Consider the following 24,810-nt stretch of genomic DNA (forward strand, 5'->3'; position numbering starts at 1 on the left):
TCCACAACTTCACTCCATCCTCATCCATCCAATCATTGCCATGGACAAGCACAAAACATCCTGCAGGGGACTTGATTTTTGGCATAATTTGAAGTAAATTACCACAAACTTTAATTTCATTCCATTGGCCATGCAGGCTAATACCAGCATCAAGCTTGTCTTCTCATGTCCTGTGGCTTTCGCTAGAACAGTTTTTGCACCTTTCCACTCCACAGTTCAGTAGCTGGGCATATCAAAATTCAAGGGCATTTCATCCATGTTGCCAATGTGGCAAAATGTGTTCTCATGCTTTTGCTGCTGTCTGATGATGAATGGCTGGAAACTGGTAAATTTGGCAACAAGGTCTTTTGGCAGTCTCTGAGTAATCTTGGTCTTCTGTCACAACACTAGACATTTCCCAACTAGTGTTTGCTATGAAATCTTTGCCGGACTCATGATTGATTTGGCCCACTTGCATTTCCGGTGACGATATAACCATTCTGACAATTTTTGAGGACCCATCCTAATGCATGCTACTCAAGATCAGGCCCATGGCTGGTCACTGTTCTTATGGCACATTTAGTCTTGGGGATCTTCAGGATGGATTCCTTCTTCTTTTCTCGTTTTTCGCTGACACTAAATTCCCTCGCTTCAGCACAGTTATTTGATGAGCTAGCAAACCTTTAGCTTGAAACAAGCTTCAGATTTCATTTGTTTTATTGGAAGACTCATTTCTGTTTGTTGGTCATGCGGGGTCTGCCCTGTGTGGGCATGGCTTAAAGTCTTGTGCAATTTCGCAGCACAGCCCCTGTTGCCTGCTTGTGCCCAGTTACAAGGTAAGTAAAACATGCATCTGGAGCAAAAAATTGAGGTTCATTAATGTGAGTCTTGCATGTCATGGCTGAAATGGCAGGTTGACTTATATGCCCAGTATATGCAAAAATCTGGGGCTGGAAATATGGGGTTGTCTTATACCCCAAGTCGACTTATATACTGTGACCTACAATTCTCTTTGCAACATTATAAAGTTCTACTTTTAATCTATACTACCCTTAACATCCTTAATAAGCCATGGATGGATCTTTCTTGCCTAGTTTTTGTTTTTCAATGGTATGTATTTTTGTTGAACATTTTGAATAATTTCTTAGATGTTTCCCACTGTTTATTTACTGCCATACGTTTTGTTCTATTTATCCATTCAACCTGAGCCAGTTCTCCTGTCATACCTTCGTAATTGGCTTTGTTTAAGATTAAGATTCTTGTTTGTGGTTGGACTATGTTGTTTTCAAATTTAATATGGAATTCAGTTGTATTATGACTGTTATTTCCCAGCAGATCTTTTCCTATGAGATTACGAATTAACCTTGCCTCATACAATACTGTATCTAAAATTGTTTTATCATGGGTTGGCTGCAATGTATTGCCCTCTGATACTGTCACAAAACGTTCTACAAACTCATCTTCCAGATCACCTTTGCTAATTTAATTGGTCCAATCTATATGAAGATTAAAGCCCGTCACAATTATTACATTGTCTTTGTTCCAAGTTCCAATAATTTTTTGTTTAATGCTCTGTCCAATGCTATAACTACTGTGAGGGGACTGATAAAACTATGTTAATTGTTGGTTCATTTTGTTGTGAAAGATACACAGGTGATGGGCATGATTTGATTAAGGACTGAAAGCATGGAGGCAGAGATCTGCAATGCTGCATCTTGTGAATAAACCTACTATCAAAGAAAAGATCTATGCCTTGTTTCATACTTCACCATCTGGCTTGGCTCCATTTAACAAACTACCCATACCAGCGTTTTATAACTCTTGCCATTCCTAATCTCCACCCATATTAATTCTACTTTCTGATTTTCTGAACCAAGATCCTTTCTCAGTAATGTCCTTATGCCATCCTTTCCTATCAGGGCTAATCCCTCCTCCTTTTCCATTCTGCCTATCTTTTCAAAATGATGTATACCCTGGGAATATCTATTTCCCAAACTAAGTCACCTTGCAACCATGCCCCTGTAATGGCAATTAGATCTAAACCATTTATCTCTATTTGTGCCACGAGTTCAACCATCTTATTGTGGATGCTTTATGCATTCAGATAAAGAGCCTTTAATTTTTAAAAAAACTGTAATTCCCTGAATGGATCTGAATCGCTGATGCTTCGTGTCTCTTCTCCTATTCTCCTCGTCTTTACTCGCATCACTGCACTGTTCTATTACCTCAATTTTTTTCTTTGGATTTCTAAACCTCCCTTCAGCCAACCCTCCCCCTCTACTCTTAGTTTAAAGCCGTATACACAGCCATAGTTATATGATTCACCAGGACACTGGTTCCAGCCAGGTTTAAGTGAAGCCTATTATAATAGAATAGCTCCCTCTTTCCTATGCATTGGTGCCAGTGTTGCAAGAATCAAAACCCATTCTTCCCACATCACTCTGAGCCGTGCATTTAATATCCCCCTACTCTACCATTACCATCAAGCCAGGGGATCAACTCTGGTTGAATGAAGAGTGCAGTGGAGCATGCCAGGAGCAGCACCAGGCATGCCTAAAACTGAGGTGTCAACCTGGTGAAGCTAGAGCACAGAGCTACTTGCATGCCAAACAGCGGAAGCAGCATACGATAGACAGAGCCAAACGATCCCACAACCAACGAAGCAGATCTAAGCACTGCAGTCCTGTCACATCCAGTCGTGAATAATAGTGGACAATTAAACAACTAACTGCAGGAGGCAGCCCCACAAATATTCCCATTCTCAAGAATGGGAGAGCCCAGCACATCAGTGCAATAGACAAGGCTGAAGCATTTGCAACCATCTTCAGCCAGAACTGTCAAGTGAATGATCCATCTTGGCCTCCTCCTGAGGTCACCAGCATCACAGATGCCAATCTTCAGGCCAATTTGATTCACTCCACGTGATATCAAGAAATGATTGAAGGCACTGGACACTGCAAAGGCTATGGGCCCTGACAACATTCCGGCAACAGTACAGGAGACATGCTCCAGAATTAGCCATGCCCCTGGCCAAGCTGTTCCAGTACAGCTACAACACTAGCATCTACTCATCAACGTGGAAAATTGCCCAGGTATGTCCTGTCCACAAAAAGCAGGACAAATCCAACCCAGCCAATTACTGCCTGATCAGTATACTCTCAATCATCAGCAAAGTGATGGAAGGTGTTGTTGACAGTGCTATCAAGCAGCACTTACTGAGCAATAACCTGCTCACTGACCCTCAGTTTGGGTTCCGCCAGGGCCACTCAGCTCCTGACCTCATTTTAGCCTTGGTTCAAACTGGACAAAAGAGCTGAACTCCAGAGGTGAGGTGAGAGCAATAGCCCTTGACATCAAGGCAGCATTTGACTGAGTGTGGTATCAAGGAGCCTGAGACAATGGGAATCAGGGGGAAACCCCCCCCCCCACTGGTTGTAGTCATACCTAGCACAAAGATGGCTGTACTTGTTGAAGGTCAATTATCTCAATCCCAGGACAACACTGAAGGAGTTCCTCAGGTTAGTGTCTAGGCCCAACTATCTTCAGCTGCTTCAACAATGACCTTCCTTCCATTATAAGGTCAAAAGTGGGGATGTTTGTGGATGATTGTACAATATTCAACACCATTTGTGACTCCTCAGATACTGAAGCAGTCCATCTTCATATGCAGCAAGACCAGGACAATATTCAGGCTTCGGCTGACAAGTGGCAAGGAACATTTGCACCAAACAAATGCCAGGCAATGACCATCTCCAATAAGAGAAAATCTAACCATCTCCCCATGACATTTAATGGCATTACCCATCACTGAATCTCCCACTATCAACATCGTGGGGGTTACCAGTGACCAAAAATCTGACCTGGACCACTCATATAATTACTATGCTAACAAGGGCAGGTCAGAGGCTAGGAATTCTGCAGTGAGTAACTCACCTCTTGACTCCCTAAAGCCTGTCCACCATCTACAAAGCACAAGTCAGGAGTGTGATGGAATATTCTCCATTTGCCTGGATGAGTGCAGCTGCAACAACACTCAAGAAGCTCGGCACCATCCAGGACAAAGCAGCCCATTTGCTTGGTACCCCACCCCACCACCTTCAACATTCACTCCTCTCCATCACCAGTGCACAGTGGCAGCAGTGTGTACCATCTCGAAGACGCATTGCAGCAACCAAGGCTCCTTCGACAGCACGCTCCAAACCTGCAACCTCTACCACCTAGAAGGACAAGGGCAGCAGGTGCATGGGATGCCACCACCTGGACGTTCCCCACCATCCTGACTTGGAATTATATCACCATTCCTTCACGGTCACTGGGTCAAAATCCTGGAACTCCCTTCCAAACAGCACTGTTGGTATTCCTTCAACACATGGACTGCAGCGGTTCAAGAAGGCAGCACACCATCACCTTCTCAAGGACCATTAGGGATGGGCAGTGAATACTGGCCTAGCCAGCGGCACCCACATTCCATGAACAAATTTTTTTTAAAACTTGCCTTTGAGGCAGTACAGTGAAGGTTCATTAGATCAGTCCTTGGGATGGGAGGCTTATCTTATGACGAGGGGCTGAGTCAATTGGGTCAAAATTCTCTGGAGTTTAGAACAATGAAATCTTATTGCGACATACAAGATTTTGAGGGGGCTTGACAGGGTAAACACAAAGATTGTTTCCCTTGGCTGGGAAGCTGGAACACAGATAGGGATATGATCGTTTAGGACTGAATTGAAGAGCATCAACTTCTCCTGAGAGTCTGTAATTCTCTATCCCAGGGGGCTGTGGATGCTCCATCATTGAATATATTTACAGCTGAGATGGACAAATTTTTAGACTCTTGGGGAATCAAGGAATATGGGCAGGGGGCAGGAAAGTGGAGTTGAAGCCAAAGATCAGCCACAATGGTATTGCATGGTGGAGGAGGCTTAACAGGCCATACGGTGTAATCCTGTTTCTATTACGTTCTTCATCACCTATCCACTATGCTTGTGACCTCCATAAAAAGTTCTGAATAATGCATCTGAATGTCCTCAACTATTTATACTCTGAAATGGAAACTCTCAGACTACCATCAATCTAGTTCTAGAGATCTGACTTTGTTAAGTCCCATTATTTCCTTCATTACCTGTGTTTTTACAAAAAAGAACTATAAATCAAGTTTGTCCCCTTGACATACTTATTGGTGGGCTTGTAGCACTCCTATCTTGTCCTCTTCCTCCACTGTGAAAAGAATAGAGAACTCATCTAACTTAATTTAACTTTTCATTCAGCCTTCTACTTAAATGATCTTTATATCCATTGAAAGCTACACTAATTTGGCAGAGAAATGGGCATCAAAATGAAACATTTGAGAGGAGAAACAAGATGCACAGAAAACAGAGAAATATCACTAGTTAAAGAATAGTTCAGAAACAAGGTAAGATCAGACAGGGAAAATGTAAGGCAGTCTAAAATGGGTTTGGAGGACATGTGCAAGAATGCACATTTTGGCAAATAACGCTGGTGAGCTTCAAGCACAAGTTGCCACATGCCATTGATATAATGACAAGAACAGAGATCAGGCTCAAAATATTGGCTACAGGTAGTTAGCAAAGATAGAGAAGAGGAGGGGGGATGGCAGTATTAATTAGAACTCTTATACAGTACAGGAAAGGGATGATGTAGATGAAAGGTCAAAGACAGAATTTATTTGGTTAGAATTAAGGAACAATAAAGGAGCTATTATGCTACTGGATATATACTGTACTATAGGCCATCAATACTGGAAAAGAAACATAAGTGAAAATTTTCAGGATCACTACAGAAAGAGCGGGGCAGGAATTCCTGCACTATCTACGGGAGAACCTTTTTGGTCAGTATGTTCCCAGTACAAAAAGGGAAGAATCAGTGCTGGACCTAGTTTTCGGGAATGAAGTGGAACCATTGGAGCATGTTTCAGTGAGAGCGCAGCTGAACAATGACCATAATATATTTAGCATAGTTATGGAAAATCATGCATAAAAATACTTAAATGGATGGCATTTATTTTACTGAATTAAAAGGGATGTGGCCCAGGTGGATTGGAATTAAAAATTGATAGGCAAAGCAGTAGTTCAAAAATAGGAGGCCTTCAGAGAGCAGAAAGTTCCAATTCAGAACAGGCACATTCCCATGAGATGGAAAGTTAAGGGCATCCAAAGAGCTCGCAGGATGAAAAGAGATGTATGGATTAAAATAAAACAAAAAAAAGGCATAAGTAAATGAAAAGGTATGTAATACAATAGAGAACCAAGCTAAATAGGCAATGTACAGAGGAGAATTAAAATGGAGAATAAGAACAACAGAGAGAGTATGAGAATAGATTAGCAGTTTAACATAAAAAAGCAGCCAAAAGTCCTATCAAAGCATATAAAGAGTAAAAGAGTAATCAAGGATGGGTGGAACCCAGCAGGGGTCAAAATGGAGACAATTCTTGTGGAGGAAGACAATATGGCTGAGGTAGTAAATCAGAATTATACACTTGTATTCACAGAGAAGATGCTGCCTCTGCAATAGTAAAGGAGGAAGCAGTGTCAATATGGTGTATGGTTTAAAAAACAGATAAAGCGGTACTTAAAAGATGGCAGTTCTCCAAGTAGTAAAGTCACCGCATCTGGATAGAATGTATCCTAGGTTGTTGAGGGAAGCAAGGGTGCAAAATGGGACCACAGTCTTCCATTCTTCCTCAGAAATGGGATTGGTGCCAGAGGCCTGAAGGACTGTAAATGTTCTAGCCCTGTTCAACAAAGGAGGAAGGGGCCAACAGGGAATGTCACAGGTCGATCACCCTAACATCATCGTGGAGAAATTTATAGACACATTAAGACTGGACAAAATTAACTGGCACTTCGCAAAATGTGGATTAATAAGTAAAAGCATATTTTGCTGAAGTTAAATTGTGTTTGATTAACTTGATTGAGTTCTTTCAAGTAACAGAGATGATGGATCAGGGCAGTGCAGTTGATGTAGTGTACATGGTCTTTCAAAAGGAGTTTGATTAAAACAGCATATAACACACTTGTTTGCAAAACTGAAGTCATGGGACAGAATTGGTAAGGGACAGAAAGAGAGATTAGTAGTCGCTTTTCAGATTAGAGGGATGTGTGCAGTCGTGTCCCACAGGTATCAGTTTAGGAACTGTTCTTTTGATATACACAGTATCAATAACCTGGACTTTGTTATACAGAGCATGATATCAAAATCTGCAGGTAGCACTAAACTCAAAATGTATTAAACAATGAGGAATGTAGTAAACAATTTCAAAAGAACATACACAGCAAAATGAGCAGAAAAATGATAAGACAAGATTTACAGAGAAATATGATGTGCTATTTTGGTAGAAAGAATAAGGAGAAGCAATATAAACTAAATGGTACGTTTATACACAGGGTGCAGGAGCAGAGCAACTTGAGGACATATGTACGTGTATCTTTGAAGGTGGCAGGACAAGTTGAAAAGGCTGTTGAAAGCACTGGACACATATGGCTTTATTAAGAGAGACAAACAATTGCAAAATTGGACTCTCTAGAGCTGCTGGCTGATTTGATGTTGCTTTCAGGAACTTCTTCTGCACATGTGCTTAAACACCTGTGCTGATCGCTACACTGAACAGATATGCAGCAGCATATCACCTCCCCCATCCCCAACAATGCTATTTAAAGGTCCTGACACCAACTTGCAGGTGAGGTGCTTTTTGATTTACTTCTGCTTAGGCTGGGTTTGTGGAAGTACTGAGTGGCATTTTGAGAGTTATTTTGGAGAGCTGGTGCTTAAAATCAGGAAACACAGAATTTGGTAACCAAATGGTTTACTGGGGAGACGGTGGCATTGTGGTATTGTCACTGGACTAGTAATCCAGAGATGGTGGAATTTGAATTCAATCAAAATCTGGAATTAAAAGTCTAATGATAACCATGGAGCCATTGTCACTTGTCGTGAAAACCCAACTGACTCACTAATGTCCTTTAGGGGCGGAAATCTGCCATCCCTACCTGGTCTGGCCTACTTGTGACTCCAGAACCACAGCAATGTGGTTGACTCAAAGTACCCTCTGAAATGGACTAGCAAGCCACACAGCTGTCTCAAAATGCTAAAAACAAAGTCAGGAATAAGGAATGAAATTGGACAGACCAACCGGCATCAACCTAGGTACAACAGCAAACTCAGCCCTGTAAACTCTATAAAGCCCTCCTTACTAACACCTGGGGGCTTGTGCCAAAATTGGGAAAGCTGTCTCACAGACTAGATAAGCACAGCCTGAGAGTCATATTCATGGAATCATACCTTACAGACAATATCCCAGACACCACCATCACCATCTCTGGGTATGTCCTGTCCCACCGGCAAGACCCAACAAAGGTGGTGGCACGGTGGTATTCAGTTGGGAGGGAGTTGTCCTGGGAGTCCTCAAAATCGATTCCGGACCCCATGAAGTCTCATGGCATCAGGTTAAACATGGGCAAGGAAATCTCCTGCTGATTACCATGTACCGCACCACATCACCTCCCCTCCAACCTCAGCTGGTAAATCAGTACTCCTCCATGTTCAACAATACTTGAAGGAAGCACTGAGGGTGGCAAGGACATCGAATATACTCTGGGTGGGGGACTTGGTGATGTCCATCACCAAGAGTGGCTCGGTAGCACTACAGACCAAGCTGTCTGAGTCCTAAATGACCTAGCTGCTAGACTGGGTCTGTGGCAGGTGGTGAGGGAACCAACAAGAGGGAAAAACATGCCTGAACTTATCCCCACCAACCTGCCTGCCACAGATGCATCTGCCCATGGAGTGACCACTACACAGTCCTTGTGCAGACGGAATTCTATCTTCACAGCTGTCCTATACACAAAAAGCAGGACAAATCCCACACAGCCAATTACCGCCCCCATCAGTCTACACTCGAACATCAAGAAAATGATGTAAGGGGTCATCAACAGTGCTATCAAGTAGCACTTGCTTAGCACAAGGACACTCAGTTTGGGTTCCACCAGGGCCACTCAGCTCCTAACCTCATTACAACCTTGGTTCAAAAATGGACAAAAGAGCTGAACTCCAGAGATGAGGTGAGAGTGACTGCCCTTGACATCAAGGCAGCATTTGACAGTGTGACATCAGGGAGCCCTGGCAAAACTGGAGTCAATAGGAAGCAGTGAAAAAACTCTCCACTGGTGAGAGACATACCTAACACAAAGGAGGTTGGTTGTGGCTATTGGAGGTCAATCATCTCAGTTCCAGGACATCACTGCATGAGTTCCTCAGGGTAGTGCCGTAGGCTCAACCATCTTCAGCTGCTTCATCAGTGACCCTCCTTCTATGATAAGGTCAGAAGTGGAGATGTTTGTTGATCATTGCACAATGTTCGGCGTCATTCACGACTCCTCAGATACTGAAGCTGTCCATGTCCGAATGCAGCAAGACCTGGACAATATGCAGGCTCGGGCTGACAGGTGACAAGTAACATTCACGCCACACAAGTGCTTGGCAATGTCCATCTCCAATAAGAGAATCTAACCATCGTGCCTTGACATTCAATGCATTATCCTTCACTGAATCCCCCACCACCAACATCCTGGGGGTTACCATTGACCAGAAACGGAGCTGGGCTAGCCGAACAAATACCATGGCTACAATAGCAGGTCAGAGGCTAGGAGTCCTGCAGCAGGTAACTCACCTCCTCACTCCCCAAAGTCTGTCCACCATCCACTAGGCACAAGCCAGGAATGCGATGGAATACTCTCCACTTTCCTGGATGCTTACACCATCAAGACATAGCAGCCTGCTTGTTTGGCACCCCACCAACAAATATTCAATCCCTCAACCACTGACACACAGTGGCGGCAGTGTGTACCATCCACAAGGTGCACTGCAGGAACCCATTAAGGCTCCTTAGACAGCACCTTGCAAACCCACAACTGTAACCATCTAAATGGACAAGAGCAGCAGACACATGGGAGCACCATCACCTGGAAGTTTCCCTCCAAGCCACTCACCATCCTGACTTGGAAATATATCGCCGTTCCTTCACTGTCACTGGGTCAAAATCCTGGAACTTCCTCTCTAACAGCACTGTGGATGCGCCTACAGCACATGGACTGCAGCGGTTCAAGACGGCAGCTCACCATTACCTTCTCTAGGGCAATTAGGGTTGAGTTATAAATGCTGGCCAACCAGCGACACCCACGTCCTGTGAATGAATAAAAGAAAAGATACACGGGATAGGGTTATCATGACTCTTGGTATGCAGCATGACCATGAAGGAAAGCAAAGGCTAGAGAGAGGTAATTTTGTGAAGAGGGAGGAAGACAAGAACTCTCCATAGAATGTCCTACCTCTGCTAGTTTCCTGGGAACATTTTTCCAACCTATACCTGATCAAGGAACAATGTGACTCTGATTCAACAAGGAGGCAGTCAGTCAACAGTGCAATCTGTTGCAACTTGGAGCCTCACACCAGGGTGCAAACGGCCCTGCCAGTGATTGTAAAGGTCACTTTTATACATCAGGGTCTTTCCACGTGGGCGCATGCAACATTTCAAATATTTCCCAGTACGCCATCCATTGAAACATTCAGGTGGTCATGGAGACTGTCTATTCCAGAAAAAAGTACACTGGCTTCTCCCCCAGAAGGAAAAAGATGATAGGACATGTGACTTCAGAGGATCGAGGGGATTTCCGATGGCATGGGACATCAACTGTATGTACATGGTTCCATGGGTTCTCCCATGGTTCTTACATGTGCACGTAGAGGGGTACAGAAACTGCAAAGGCTACCATTCTATAAATGTGCAGTTGGTATGCAACCACTCAACACCTCATTTTATAGCGTACATCCACTATCCTGGCAGCAGCCACAATGCTATTCATTTTATGCCAGTCAGCCATACCCACCAGCTTCAGGCCTCTACTGCGAACTAGAGGCTGCTTCCTCAGGGAAAAAGCCTCTCTTCTGCACGTGTGATTGATGAGCCCCTTCTTGCACCAAACCAAGTGAGGTAGGCTGACCTATGAGAGTCACGGAACCACAAGAAGCAAAGTGAAGCAGACAACTGACATGCTCAAGCAGTGGCTCTGCTGCCTTTATTGCTCAGTGGAACGTTCTAGTACATTCTGGAGCATGGTTTGAAGTTTGTGATGGTCTGTTGTGCCCTCCCTAACTGTGAGTGCAATCATTGCCTCCAAGATTCAAGAGGCCACCTCAACATGATGCAGGCAGAATGCATCCTGGAACCTTCACTCTGAATAGGCTATCAGAGCGAATCTTCTCAGACTCCACTTTCAATAAAACTACTTCCCCTAACCACAATGCTTCATTATATTTGAGACATCCCATCACAATGTCCTCATGGCCACCATCCAACAATAAACGCCACTCACAAAAACGTTTTCATTAACATCTTTATCCAACAACATATACAAATGTAAGAACTATTCACCCTCGTGAATTCCGATAGGCAAAGACACCTGCAAGACAAGCACTATCTAGTGCTCCTATGTGGTGCTACTCTAGTCGCTGCAGCATGGCTGCTGGAAGGCTCCTGGCTTTCAGTGGGGGAGACTACAGATGGCCTTGCAGCTCAACCTCAAGCAGCTCTGCAGTTTGACACCCTGGGTTTGGACTGCACCACCTCAGCACAGGCGGCAGCAATGTAGGCTGCCAGACTGATAGGCAACAGCTGGGGCACTGGTGAAGTAGCAGTGGTGACAGTACGGCCGCTTTATGCTCCACAGTGTGGAACCTCAACAACCCTTGTAATCTGTGGAGCAGAAATTGCTGCGATAGTGCTCAAAAGGGCACGTGGGCTAAGACCCGCAGCCATGATAGCAGTAGTCTAAGCCCTCATGACCTCAGTCTGAGTTTCCACTGCAGCACTCAGACATTTGGTAGCTTTCTCCTGTGCTGCAGTAGAAGCTATGACAGTGACCACCTGATGCTGAATCACGGCTTGGTCATGGAATTAGCCACCACTTCCACGGTAATGTGCTCCAAGTTCTGTGTGATGCCCTCTCCCACAAATGGAGCCAGATTTCAAGATCCTTGGCAATGGCATAAGGCTGTCTGGCAGGCCCACCAATTCACCAAGCATTGTCCATGTTCATCAGCATTCTCCTGTATGCAGTCCTGTCGAAGTCCTCATCTGAGGTCCACGTAGCAGAACTGGTCTGCGACCTCATCCTTCGGAAGCTGGAACATATGCTATCCTTTTCCTGTGGCCTGACTACAGTCCTCTCTGCCCAGCAACTCACTGCATGTTGATCCCAATTCTACATTGTCCTCTTAGGTGCACACAATGCCAGCATCTGAATGGATGGCTGCGAGTCCCAGATCAAGTGACAATGGTTCCTCAGCACTGGTGTGGGTTGCTCACTCTTCCTCTTGGGTGTGCTGTGGCTTGCCAGTGGGCAGTTCTTGGGTGTCAGAAAGGTTGAAGTGAAGTGCAAAGCACGAGATCCAGATAGGAGGATGAGGGTGAGGTCAGAGTTGAGAAGGGCCATAGATCCGTAAGCTCATTATAAATGATCTTGGTGACACTAGATGCTATAGAACCATCTCCTCCATTGGGCTTAGTAAGTGAACTTGTACCTTGTCACCACCAGTACTTTGCTGTTTTTTTTCTGTTACAAGAAAGAGGGCAGAATGTCAGTTATTACATAGTACTGTATCTGAATGATGTGGCTGAATTGCTTGATAGCAATAAGTGAGTGTGAGGCTGCATCAGTGGAAAGTGTGTGGAATGTTAGGTTTGAGTACGGAGTGCTCGGGACTGGTGCTTGTTGAGTGACAGGCCTGCGGTGCATTGAGCAATGGGAGAGGATGGTGGTGTGTTGGGTATGAGATATAATGTCCAAATGATGTCCACTGATCTTGACTACGCATGTGAGGTCATTAAACTTCTTGAACCGCTGACGCCAGGTCCTTTGGATCAGGCTTTGGGAAATTACCTTCGTGGTCACCTACTCCCATTCCTGGGGGGGTATTCCAGGCCCAACATGGAAACATGGCCTTCTTCCTCCTGTGCACCTCCAGGACAAGGGCCTCCAGCGCCACATCTGTGAATCACAGAGGCCTCTCTATATCCTGGTGGTCCATCTCCCCCGATTACAGTTGCATAAGTATTATTCAGAAATAGCCTCTTGTGAATCAGTGCACTGTCCCGACTATTCAGGAATAGCCTCCTATGAATCAGTGCTTTAAAAGGGGCAGTGTTTTTAAGGTCTGGGGGCAAGCTTGAACATATACGAGCCTCGCAAGCTATTAGGCCCCTGCATGGCCTCCCATGCAGCCAGTCAACAGCAAGGGTCACAGGCTGCAAGCAGAAATCATTTAAACAAGGAGCCAGCACTAAGTTTGCATGTTGCCTGCCTCAACTGGAACTGGCATGCGTAGGCCGCAAATCGTGTCCCTTACACCAAAAATGTGCGCAGACCAATTTTTGCTCCCTAGAGTACAAAAGCAAGGAAATTACATCAAAATTTTATAATCCACCAATTTGGCGTCAGCTGGAATATTATATTCAATCCTGGAAACCACACTTTGAGATGGATTCCAAAGCCTTGGAGAAAGTGCAGAGGTGGTGTACCAAAAATGCTACCAGGGATGAGAGACTTCAGTTATGTAAGAGGCTGCAGAGAAGGTTAAGAGAAATTTGATAGAGGTGTTCAAAATCATGAACAGTTTGGATAGAGGATATAAATTTTAATCATCAGATGCAGCTATAGATCCAGATAAACAAATGTGGATGTGAATTATAATGGAAAAAATAAGACAAAAAGACAGACCATGGACTGAATTATATTTATATGCCCTAATCCAATTAACCACTCTCCTTAAATCTCATTTAGCACTTTTTAGGATGTTTTCATCGCACATCAAATTAGGATAGAGGAACAAATGCCACAAATATTTAACACAAAATTAGTGATTTAGCAACCATTATTCAAAGCACAACAAGTTAACTTCCAATCTATTATTCTACAGGATGAAGTGAATCATGTCTTGGGAGAATACTCAACTAATATAGCTTACAACATTTTTTTTAAGCATCGTGGCCAGACACCTCTAATACCAGTTCTCCAATAACTCAGATTTTGTTCCCAGTGTACCTCATTTGAGCAGATGTCATGGGACTGGCATTGCGAAGGGTGGGGTAGGAGTGGAGGGGAGGTGGGGTGTGGCAGGAAGAGAGATAAGTACTGGAGAGTCACCAATACTCAAAGAAGCATACCCTGACAAAAGTCAGTATCTTTGGAAAGACAAAAGAATAGAAAATTGGGAAGGGAGGACAAAAAAAAAAAAATTCACATTTAATTCTTGTATTTTTTTATGCAGGGGAAGTTAAAGCATTGACTAAGAACTTAAATGCTCATGCCAAATATATATTCAGATCATGGTTCATGAGAATCTGCCTCACAATCTGGTTGCAAGCAAAATACTAGTTCTTAATATTTAACAAAGGTTTTGGTTTTGACTTACCCACCAACAATCCTGTTCCAAACATAACATCTTTCACTGAAGCAGACTTGGAGCGTTGTCTCTGAGAGTCATATACTTCGTTTATCAAATATCTATTGGCAGAGTGAAAGCACAAGAATATTATAGTCAATACATCATTCCTCTGTAGCACATCATGATCAAAGGTAATAATGACTTTATAACAACTGCACACATAAATGTACTGTATTAACTTACACTTCGAGTTAATCACACAAATACAACTTAAATTTTAACTTCAAGGTCAAAAACCCAAATCTCAACACATACAATAATTTCATACAAACCTCAGGCATTTACCAGTTACAAATCATAGAAAATATATTTACCCTTTTTGAATTTCCCTCATTTGAAAGTATGATACGTAAAGGAAAGTAGGAGATCTGCTTTGCAATGGCAGTGCAGGCTGTGTATCAGCACTAAGGCAATGAGACTGTCCAAGATTGCCATATCTGTCAGAAATGTCTCTGTCCTGAGATTCTTCAGTTCAGTGTTCTTGAGATGAAGGATGAGTCATAAGGAAGGAATTGAAATTTCTGGATAGTTTCTTATAGAGCACTGGTGCAGGAGAGGAGAGTGAGATTTTCATTCAGAAGGGTAGGGGAAACTAAGGAGCAATAGAGGTGGTCCTGCAGACATGGGTCTTGTCTAACAACTACAATGTACTTGATGCCTGAGAGGATAAAAAGAATGACAGAGGGGGAGGGGGAGCTGGGGGACCAAGAAAGAAAAACTTGCATTTATATAGCACTTTTCACAACCCCTGGACATCCCAAAATTATTTACATCCAATTAAGTATTTATGAAATGTAGTCACTGTTGTAATGTAGGAAACAGCAGCTAATTTGAGCACAGCATGTTTCTAAAACAGCAATGCAAATGTCCACATAATCTGTTTCGGTGATGATTATTGATGGATAGATACTGACAAATATACTGAGATTAAATTCCCTGTTTTTCTTCAAAATAATGCCTTAGAATCTTTGTGCATCCACCCAAGAGAGCAGATGGGGCTTCAGTGTACTGTCTCATCCGTAAAAACAGAATTGAAATGTAGTACTTATAAGGGATTAATTGTTTTTGGGGGGGGGAGGGGGGGGTTTGGAAGGTGGAGTGTTAAGATATTACCCTCTTCAGCCACAAACAAACAGTTCAGTGAGGTGAACATGTAGCTAAAGATGTGGTGCAGGAAGAAGGGGTTCCACTTCATGGGACACTGGCACCAGTACCAGGACAAGAGGCAGCCGTACCGTTGGGATAGATTGAACTTGGGACCAAAGGCCTGGCAGAAATGATAAATACAGTGGTTAAGAAAATGATTGTGTAAACTGACCAATTCAGTAGCGAGCTCAGTCAGAAACAATAGCAAAAATGGTAGTTTAAAGATTTAAAAAGGGATAAGAGCAGAGTTCAGGTCACCACCAGCAATTCAGACAATTCAATTGAAGGGAATACTAACATAGCTCAAATAGTTAAAGTAGAAGTGACAAATAAGAAATGTATTCAGTTAAATGATGCGAGAAAGGCAGCATCAGAACAGAAGGACAGGCTAAGTTCTCATGCCCAAATAGATGTTGCAGAAACCAACGCACAAAGTACAAGAAATAAATTTAGTGAATTAAGAACCTAAATGCACCTTAGAGAAACTGACATTGTAGGCAATACAGGCACATGGCTGCAAGCCATTCATGATTGGAGTTAAATACCCCAAGGTGTAAGGTCTTTAAAAAGGATAGGAAAACTGGAAGAGAGTAGTCTTGTTGATTAAAGTATCTATTACAACGCTACTATGAGAGCACAGAGGGAAGGGAAAGCAATCTGCAAAGATTCAGGTGGTTGGAACTGAGGACTTCAGACTGTAATCATCCACAGGCTTCTACATAGTAGCAATAAAGTAGCAGAACATATTAATTTAGAGAATACCCAGGCTTGTAACAAAAAGTTGTTTCAGTGAAAGGTGCAAATTTTATTTGATGAGTGCCCTTAAGCTAGTTTTCTGAAGTAATATGCTCTAGCACCAAGAGTGAAGTATTCTATTTTGTTAAGGAAAATAAGGAGGTCACATTCACTTTGAAAACAGGAATCTAATTTGGGTGGAACAGGAATGAGATCTGGGAGTACAAATGCACAAATCACAAAGTTGTCACACAGATCAATAAGACCTTTACAAAAGCAAATGAAGCACTAAGGTTTATTTCTAGAATTGAAAAGTTGAAGTTATGCTATATTTGTATCAAACCTTGGTAAGACTACCCTTGGGAGTACCTTGTGCAGCTTTGGCCACCTTATTATAAAAAGGATATAGAAATATTGGAGAGGCTACAAAACAGATGAGATGAAAACTGCAAGGTTAAATCTATCAGAGAATAATGAAAAGACAGTTTCTTTTGTCTTGAAAAGGCAAGGCTTAGGCGTGACTTAGTAGAAGTATTTTAAGATTACAAAAGGTTTAAATAGAATGAACACGGGAAGTTAAATCGGGCTTGGCAGCACCACTTTGAGACCCTTTAATGTCTGAAATGGCATCTGTGGCATGCATGCACACTTCTGACACAAAGTATGCTGGATACCATGTTGGTAAACGGTTTAGCACACGCACAAAGTCTGACAGAAGTATACTGAATGGGTAGATTATGATGTCATTATAGCCCCGAGGTCCTGGATGTAGTGCTGCAAAAGTCTAATGACTTCACATGATTCTGTTGAAGGGTCGTGAGGACTCGAAACGTCGACTCTTTTCTTCTCCACCGATGCTGCCAGACCTGCTGAGTTTTTCCAGGTAATTCTGTTTTTGTTTTGGATTTCCAGCATCCGCAGTAGTTTTTTGTTTTTATGTTGGTATCACCACTGTCCGGCAACACAGATGCAATACAGTCCTATAGCAATAACTAGGATTCCTGAGGCCCCATCTCAGGGACGTCCCATGGCGCACAAAACTGCAATCCTCTCTCAGGATGACAGCATTCGTCTCCCCATCACTACTACTCCACCAGTGCCTTTGCTACCACCTATTGCCGTGGTGGTGTAGTGCTAAGCTGGGCCTTCTAGGGCCAGGGCTGCACGACATCTTCCAAAGCAAGCTGCAGTCTTCCTTACTGACAGTTGTCAACAGTCTGCCAGCCATGCTGTGGCCACTGGAGTAGCACTGCTGAGGAGCACTAAGTCAGGCAAAGGCAAAAAGGCGACAGGCATTAAGAGAATGCACAAGCATGCACAATTGATACTTGTATGCAACATTGGATGGTTTGATTGACAAAGTTGGTTTGGAATGTTCATTTTTGATTGTTTTTATTTCAGCATTGTGATTAAGAGGATGCTGTGAGGGTTAGTAACAGAGGAAAAGCTAAGGTGTATGACTGTTGATTGTTAAGTAGAGGCTGCATTCACTGGAACTGCAGTTAGGGGGACAGATAATAAAAAGGAAATGTGTTGATTGTCACCTCCTTTCCTCCTTCACTGCATGCAGCTGTTGGTGGCAAGGGTCTGCCCTCATGATGACTAAGTTTTGTAGCATGCAGCAGACCACGACGAATTGTGACAAGTGCTCCGGACAGTACTACAGGGTTGTTCCAAGGCTTTCCATGCAGTGAAAGCATTATTTCAGTACCCTCATGGTCTGCTCAATGACGTTTCATGATTTCACGTGACAGCATGGCTCTCGTGATATGCATGCTGCCCAACAAAGTCATGAGATAGGTGGTCAACAGATACCCCTGTTGCTCAGTAGTCACCCTTCAGTTTCTTGTCGTGGCTCAAATACTGATGGTACAGAGGACTGGCACAAATGAAGACATCATGACTACTGGCAGGGTACTGATCTGCAAGATACGTCAAGTTTGTTAACATTCAAACTGAACACTGAGGGAGTAACAAGGGAAAGGTTATCAGGGGTAGGCAGGAATGTGGGGTTGAGGTTACATTCAGATCAGCAATGATCTTATTGAATAGCGGAGCAGGCACGCAGGGCCAAGTGGCCTACTCTTGCTCCTAATTAGAATGCTTGTATGTATGTTTGAGTGGAACCCTTTGTGGTTGCAGTACATCTCTGAATTTACTTGTGGTGACAGCAAAGCAACATGTGCACAGTCAATGGCACTTTGCATCATAGGGAAGCCTGCTATCCAGGCAAAGCTGCATACTTGCTCCACTTGCTTCTGAGAGGCAGTGTAATGAATTCTTTGCACACAGTTAGTAGCCTCCATCATATAATGGAGGACAGCGAACTTCAAGATATTGATGTCACCTGCTCGAGCCACGAAGAAGTCCTAAGCTCATGGCCAGTTACGTTTGCAGCCACTTGCAATGTAGTCCTTGTCCTGCTGAGACTGCAGTTCTGCCTGGAGCAGGTAGCAGATTTGAGTGAGTACCTCCTTAGTGAAATGGAGACATCACACACACTGTTCCTGGCTTAGGCTGTTGTGAACAAGTTGCTACCTGAAGACCGTGGTTGGATATGACTTCCTGAGATACCTTCTTCCCCCCTCTTCGAACAGCATGTCCTCCTCTTTGTTGTCTCTGCTGCTTCTCCCCATCATGCTGCAGGACAGAGGGGTAGAAACTTCAGCATCCACAACTGGGAGCAAGTGGTCTGAGCAGAGCCCTTGAAATGAGAACCAGAGCCATCACTCTATCCCACTCCACTCCCTGACAACTTCTTCAACTTTAAGTAGCAGTACAAACCTCAGAGTACTTCTACTAACTCAGCCACAGCCAGTAGAAAGCAATTAACAACTAACCTGAAAGTGGTTGATGATCCCTCTAAATAGGGCTGGCAGGGATTAGGCCTGCTGCTGAATGCATGGTCAGCTGTGTAAGGTTAAGAAAGGACAGTAGCTGACGCTTTGAGGTTGAAAATGGCATCGTTATGGTCAGTGTTTCATTCAGACTGACATCATAATCTGTCTACATACTTCCTGCACATGCTTCTAGCCTCCTCGCAAAAGACCTATCCAAAATGGTGTCTTGCAAGACCAGCATCAAAAGTCTGTGCACATGTTACACAGATACCATTTTAAACATGAAATGTAGTGCTGGAATACAAATGCTACACAACGTAATTTAGCAACCAGAGAGTTTGATGGTATAGTGCATCAGTGAATAAGATCACATCAGGAAAAAAATGGTAAGTTCAAATTAAAGTTGTTTTATTTGAATATACAAAGCATCCATAGGGCAGACGGATTACTGCCACAAAGAAAAATGGGTTTGATGCCCTACAGAGATATAGTTGAATGGTGACCAAGGCAGGGGATTAAATTTACCAGGGTACTTGACATTTTGAAAAGGACAAAATGAAAAAGGACAGGGATAGGCCTGATAATAAAGGATGGCATGAGGACAGTGGTGAGGAAGGATCTGGGCTCAAAAGAGCAGGAAGTAGAATCAGAATGGGTGGATGTAAAAAAATAACCAAGGACAGGGACAGCAACACCAGTGGGCAAAATTACAGCAATAGCATTGATTATGAGTTTTTGGAACGTACACAAGACAATATTCTAGATCAACAGGATAAGAAACAACTGGGAATCAGGCTATTTTAAATCTAGTTTTGTGCAGTGACTGAAGGTTAATTAATAACCTTCCTCTAGGGAAGAGTGAGCATATGATAGAATTTTATATTGAGTTTGAAAAGTGATTTAAGTGAGAAACCAGGGTTTTAAATCTGAACAAAGTAACCTGCATAGGAATGAAGGACGAGTTGACTAGGGTAGATTGGAAAATTATATTAAAAGATATGATGGTAGAAAAGCAATAGTAAACTTATAAAGAATTAAGTCATAATTTGTAACAAATATGTTTTCTTTATTCATTCGTGTGATGTCAATGTGGCTGGTTAGGCCAGCATTTATTGCCCATCCCTAATTGCCCTTGCGAAGGTGGTAATGAACTGCCTTCTTGAACCGCTGCAGTCCATGTGGTGTAGGTACACCCACAGTGCTGTTAGGGAGTTCCAGGATTTTGACCCAGCAACAGTGAAGGAACAACGATATATTTCTAAGTCAGGATGGTGAACGGCTTGGAGGGGAACTTCCAGGTGGTGGTGTTCCCATGCATCTGCTACCCTTGTCCTTCTAGATGGTAGCGGTCGTGGGTTTGAAAGGTGCTGTCTAAGCAGCCTTGGTGAGTTCCTGAAGTGCATCTTATGGATGATACACATTGCTGCCGCTGTGCGTTGGTGGTGGAGGGAGTGAATGTTTGTGGATGGGGTGCCAATCAAGCGGGCTGCTTTGTCCTGGATGGTGTCGAGCTTCTTGAGAGTTGTTGGAGCTGCACTCATCCAGGCAAGTGGAGAGTATTCTATCACACTCCTGACTTATGCCTTGTAGATGGTGGACAGGCTTTTGGGAGTCAGGAGACGAGTTACTCACCACAGGATTCCTAGCCTCTGACTTTTTGTAGCCACAGTATTTATATGGCTAGTCCAGTTCAGTTTCTGGTCAATGGTAACCCCCAGGATGTTGATAGTGGGGGATTCAGTGATGGTAACGCCATTGAATGTCAAGGAGCAATGGTTAGGTTCTCTCTTTGTTGCTCCCTTGAGGAATAAAAGCCCCATGTAAAAGGTGGTCCAACAAGAGAAGTTAAAAATGGTGTTAGATTAAAGGAAGAGGTTTATAATGGTGCCATACAGTAGTGAGCCTGTGAATTGGAAGATTTTACAATTCAAAGGATGACAATGAAATTGACCAAGAAACAGGGAAAAAGAATGAGACTAAACCAGCAAGAAATAAAACAGGTTGTAAAAGCTTCTATAGATGTCTCAATAGGAATAGATTAATGAAAGTATATGTGGGCCCATTATAGTCAGAGACAGTAGAAATTATAATGGAGAATAATGAAATCACAGACACTAAATACAGTAGAAGATACAAAAATTCTGGAAATAGTAGGGAACCAAGGGTCTATCAAGAATGAAGAACTTAAAAAAAATTAGTATTAGTTAAAAAAAAGTACCACATAAATGGCCTGGAACTTAAGACCTACATCCTTTGCTTTTGGACCAGCAGTTACAGATAGTGGATGCATAGGTTTTGATCTTACAGAATTCCCTTAATTCTAGAACAGCCTTCATGGATTGGAAGGTAGCAAACATAGCTCCAAAAGGAGGGAGAGAAATAGGCTAGTTAGCTTGACATTAGTAGTTGGCAAAATGCTAGAATCTATTATTAGGGGCCGGGCAATAAGGCACTTAGAAAATTATAATGATTAGACAAAGTCAACATAGATCTATGAAAGGTCAATCATGTTTGACAATCTGATGGAGTTTTTTTTGAGGTTGCAACTAGCAGGGTAGTAAGGGGGAAACCAGTGGAAGTAACTTACTCAGATTTTTAAATGTCATTCAATAAATTGTCATACAAAAACTTATTACACACAATTACAGCTCGTGTAATATAGTAGCATGGATTGAGGATTGGTTAATGCACAGAAAAGAGAGAGTAAGGGTCATTTTCAGCTTGGCAGGCAGTAAGTTAGAGTACTGCAAGGATCAGCTATTCATAATCTAAGCCAATGACCTTAGATGAGGGGGTAGAGTGTAATATGCCCAAGTTTGCTTACGATACAAAGTTAGGTGAGAAAATAAGTTGCGAGGACGATACAAAGGTATGTCAACAGCTTGAGTGAAAGACAAGAACCCCCGCTCCACCTCCTTTTCCATTTTGGCTCTTATCAAATTCTTTGGATATTTAGTTTCCAACCTTGGTCACCGTGCAACCATATCATTGTAATGACTAATAGATGAAACCCATTTATCTCTATCTGTGCCATTAATTCATCTATCTTGTTATGAATACTTTATGCATACAGGTAAATCCATGTTCCCATTAATCTGAATATATCTAACGTGCTGACAGACTTTTGTGTTCCGATTTACAATTATCCAAAGAAGCAATAATGCCAAGAAAGCTTTCCAAGCTCCCAACATACACTAAATTCATACAGGGCAAACTGAAAGCTAAAAACTCAAACAGAAATAGGACTGGTTTGTCTGGGCTCAGGAGCTATATGTTGTGTACCCTTGCCATGAAATGCTAAAATGCAAGATTGTGGACATTTACCTAGATTTTCCTGCCGCTGAAACAGGTCGTCTTCTAGAATCTTCCTTGTAGTCCTCTTCAATGTATGCTGGCAGATTGTGTTCTCTCCTCTCTTTATATTGCCTGTAGTAGAGGGTTTAGCCAATGTCATGTCAAAAAAAATTGTACGCATTTCATGTTTTAATCAATAGTTCCTGTTGGATATGATTTTCAATACAGGAGAAAAGTCACATGAGAATTTAACACAAAATTGTAGTATCAGCACTAGCAATGCCAAGTAGTTTCAGCATGCAACTGTTAAGTCACCAGAACTTATCACTGAAGTTGAGTGGACCAGACAAAGTTCAGATTTCCACACTAGTACACACATTTGAGCTGGAGAGACTATTTTAAAACATCAGGAATGTAATGAATAATCTAAGAATGTAGTGCTAAGGATGTACTGCTTCGTCAAATGTACCCCACTACTCAAATAGGAGTCCTTACTGGCATTCTGTTGAACATTCATCTTTAAACCAGTACCATTACAAAATAGAATAATTGATCATTTATCTCTGTCATTTGTGGAACATTACTGATGCAGATTGGTTGTCACGATTGTCTACATAATAGCCAATGCACTTCAAAAGAAATTCATTTTGTGAATAACTTTGAAATGTTTCAATATATTAAGGCAATATTAATAAATGCATACATTTATTAATACAGAGGAAAACATCTCACTTTAATCTAATGTTTTTGAATGTAGAGAACTCAAAGGAATGCATATTTGCATGTTATAGTAATCTATTTACTTGTCATGAATGGAACTGGTATAGGTAGTTACTTTCTCTATTCTAATACCACAGGGGAGTTAAAAATTACCTGACCAATGTTACACATGTTCTTTTAATTCACTCAACTTTTTCTCAACAAAGAAAATAAAGCAGCATATGCCGTGCAGGTTTAAGAACATAAGAAATACGAGCAGGAGTAGACCACATGGCTCCTCTGTAAAGGCAGGCAGAAAACAGCAGGCTGTTTATTTTCTGTTTTGTAGCACTAATGTGTAGCAGGACTAATGCAGTTGAATGAAAACAGACAGCAGTTCCCCTGACAAATGACTAATGTATACTGAGACATATAAATCAGGAAAGTTTCAGGTTCAGTCCCTGGTCTGTGCGTAGTTAGTTAATGTCAGTCAACGCAGCAATTAGATGCTACAATTTGCCTCAAGTCCCCTAGAAAGGAAAGTAAAAAAAATCAGATAGGATTCTCTAATATCCAGTGACCCCAGATGGAAAGGGCCTTTATTTCGTTGTTGAGTGAAGACAGGCTGTGATACATTCAAAAATTGAATAGCCCTTCAACATTCAATCATGCATGAAAATGGTCGCTGGAGATCCATGGAATCATAATCCAGAATGGGTCTACAACTTCAAGATAGGATAGGGGAAAGCAGAGATTAGATAAACATTTATAGTAGGTAATCTAAAATTCTACCTCATTCATTCAACAATTTGCATTTAAACAAAATACTGCAGAAACTGACAGCAACCTGAATTCCTAAATGTTAACAACAACTTGAAGTGCTAGCCTAAGCTAGTTACTCCTGGCATTTCCAGATAATAGAGAAACTAAATTGACCCAGCAATGGATACAGAAGTGGTCTTCCCTACATAATTCCTGCCATGCAGAGAACAACAGGAAGTGCCAAAACCTATCAACCAATGAATTCCAAAACAATTTACTTCCAATTAAATAAAGTGACAGAAGGATGACTTTGTGCATACTCCGAAAGAGCAAGAGTTCTGCTTCTGCAATTACATATAATTACATAGCATTTACCGCACAAAGAGGCCATTTGGCCAAACTGGTCTGTGCCAGTGTTGAAAACTTTACATTAGCCTCATCCCATCACGTTACATCTAACTCTATCTGCACATCCTTCTATTCCTTTCTCTCTCATGTACTTATCTAGCTTCCCCTTAAATATTATTCAACTCAGCTACACCTTGCACATTCTGACCACTGCCCAGGTAAAGAAGTTTCTCCTGAATTCTTTATTGGATTTTAGTGACTATTTTAAAAGTTACAGCCCCTTGTTTTGAACTCCCCACAAGTGGAAGCCACCCCTCTTCGTCGACACTATCAAACCCTGCCGTCATTTTAAAGGTGTTGGTTAGGTCACCCCTGAGCTTTCACTTTAAGAGAAAAGAGCCCTAGCCTGCTCCTTCTTTCCTGATAGATTATAAACTCTCAATTCTGGAATTATCTTTGTAGATCACAATATCCTTTTCATAACAAATTGGCC

The 24,810-nt window shown here is 42.4% G+C and overlaps 1 protein-coding gene across 3 annotated transcripts in view; it reads right to left on the minus strand.

Annotated features, from left to right (window-relative positions):
- The window catches only part of cspp1a (centrosome and spindle pole associated protein 1a), a 192,648-nt gene that overhangs the window by 109,097 nt on the left and 58,741 nt on the right, over positions 1–24,810 (minus strand). For all 3 annotated transcript variants that reach the window (XM_078540372.1, XM_078540373.1, XM_078540371.1), the window contains 2 exons: positions 22,539–22,640; positions 14,461–14,552 (listed from right to left, as the gene is read on the minus strand). In XM_078540372.1, the coding sequence (XP_078396498.1) occupies positions 14,461–14,552; positions 22,539–22,640 (194 nt within the window). The remainder of the gene's footprint in view (positions 1–14,460; positions 14,553–22,538; positions 22,641–24,810) is intronic.

The sequence above is a fragment of the Cetorhinus maximus genome, chromosome 4 (genome assembly GCF_964194155.1).
Source record: "Cetorhinus maximus chromosome 4, sCetMax3.hap1.1, whole genome shotgun sequence".
Lineage (NCBI taxonomy): Eukaryota > Metazoa > Chordata > Chondrichthyes > Lamniformes > Cetorhinidae > Cetorhinus > Cetorhinus maximus.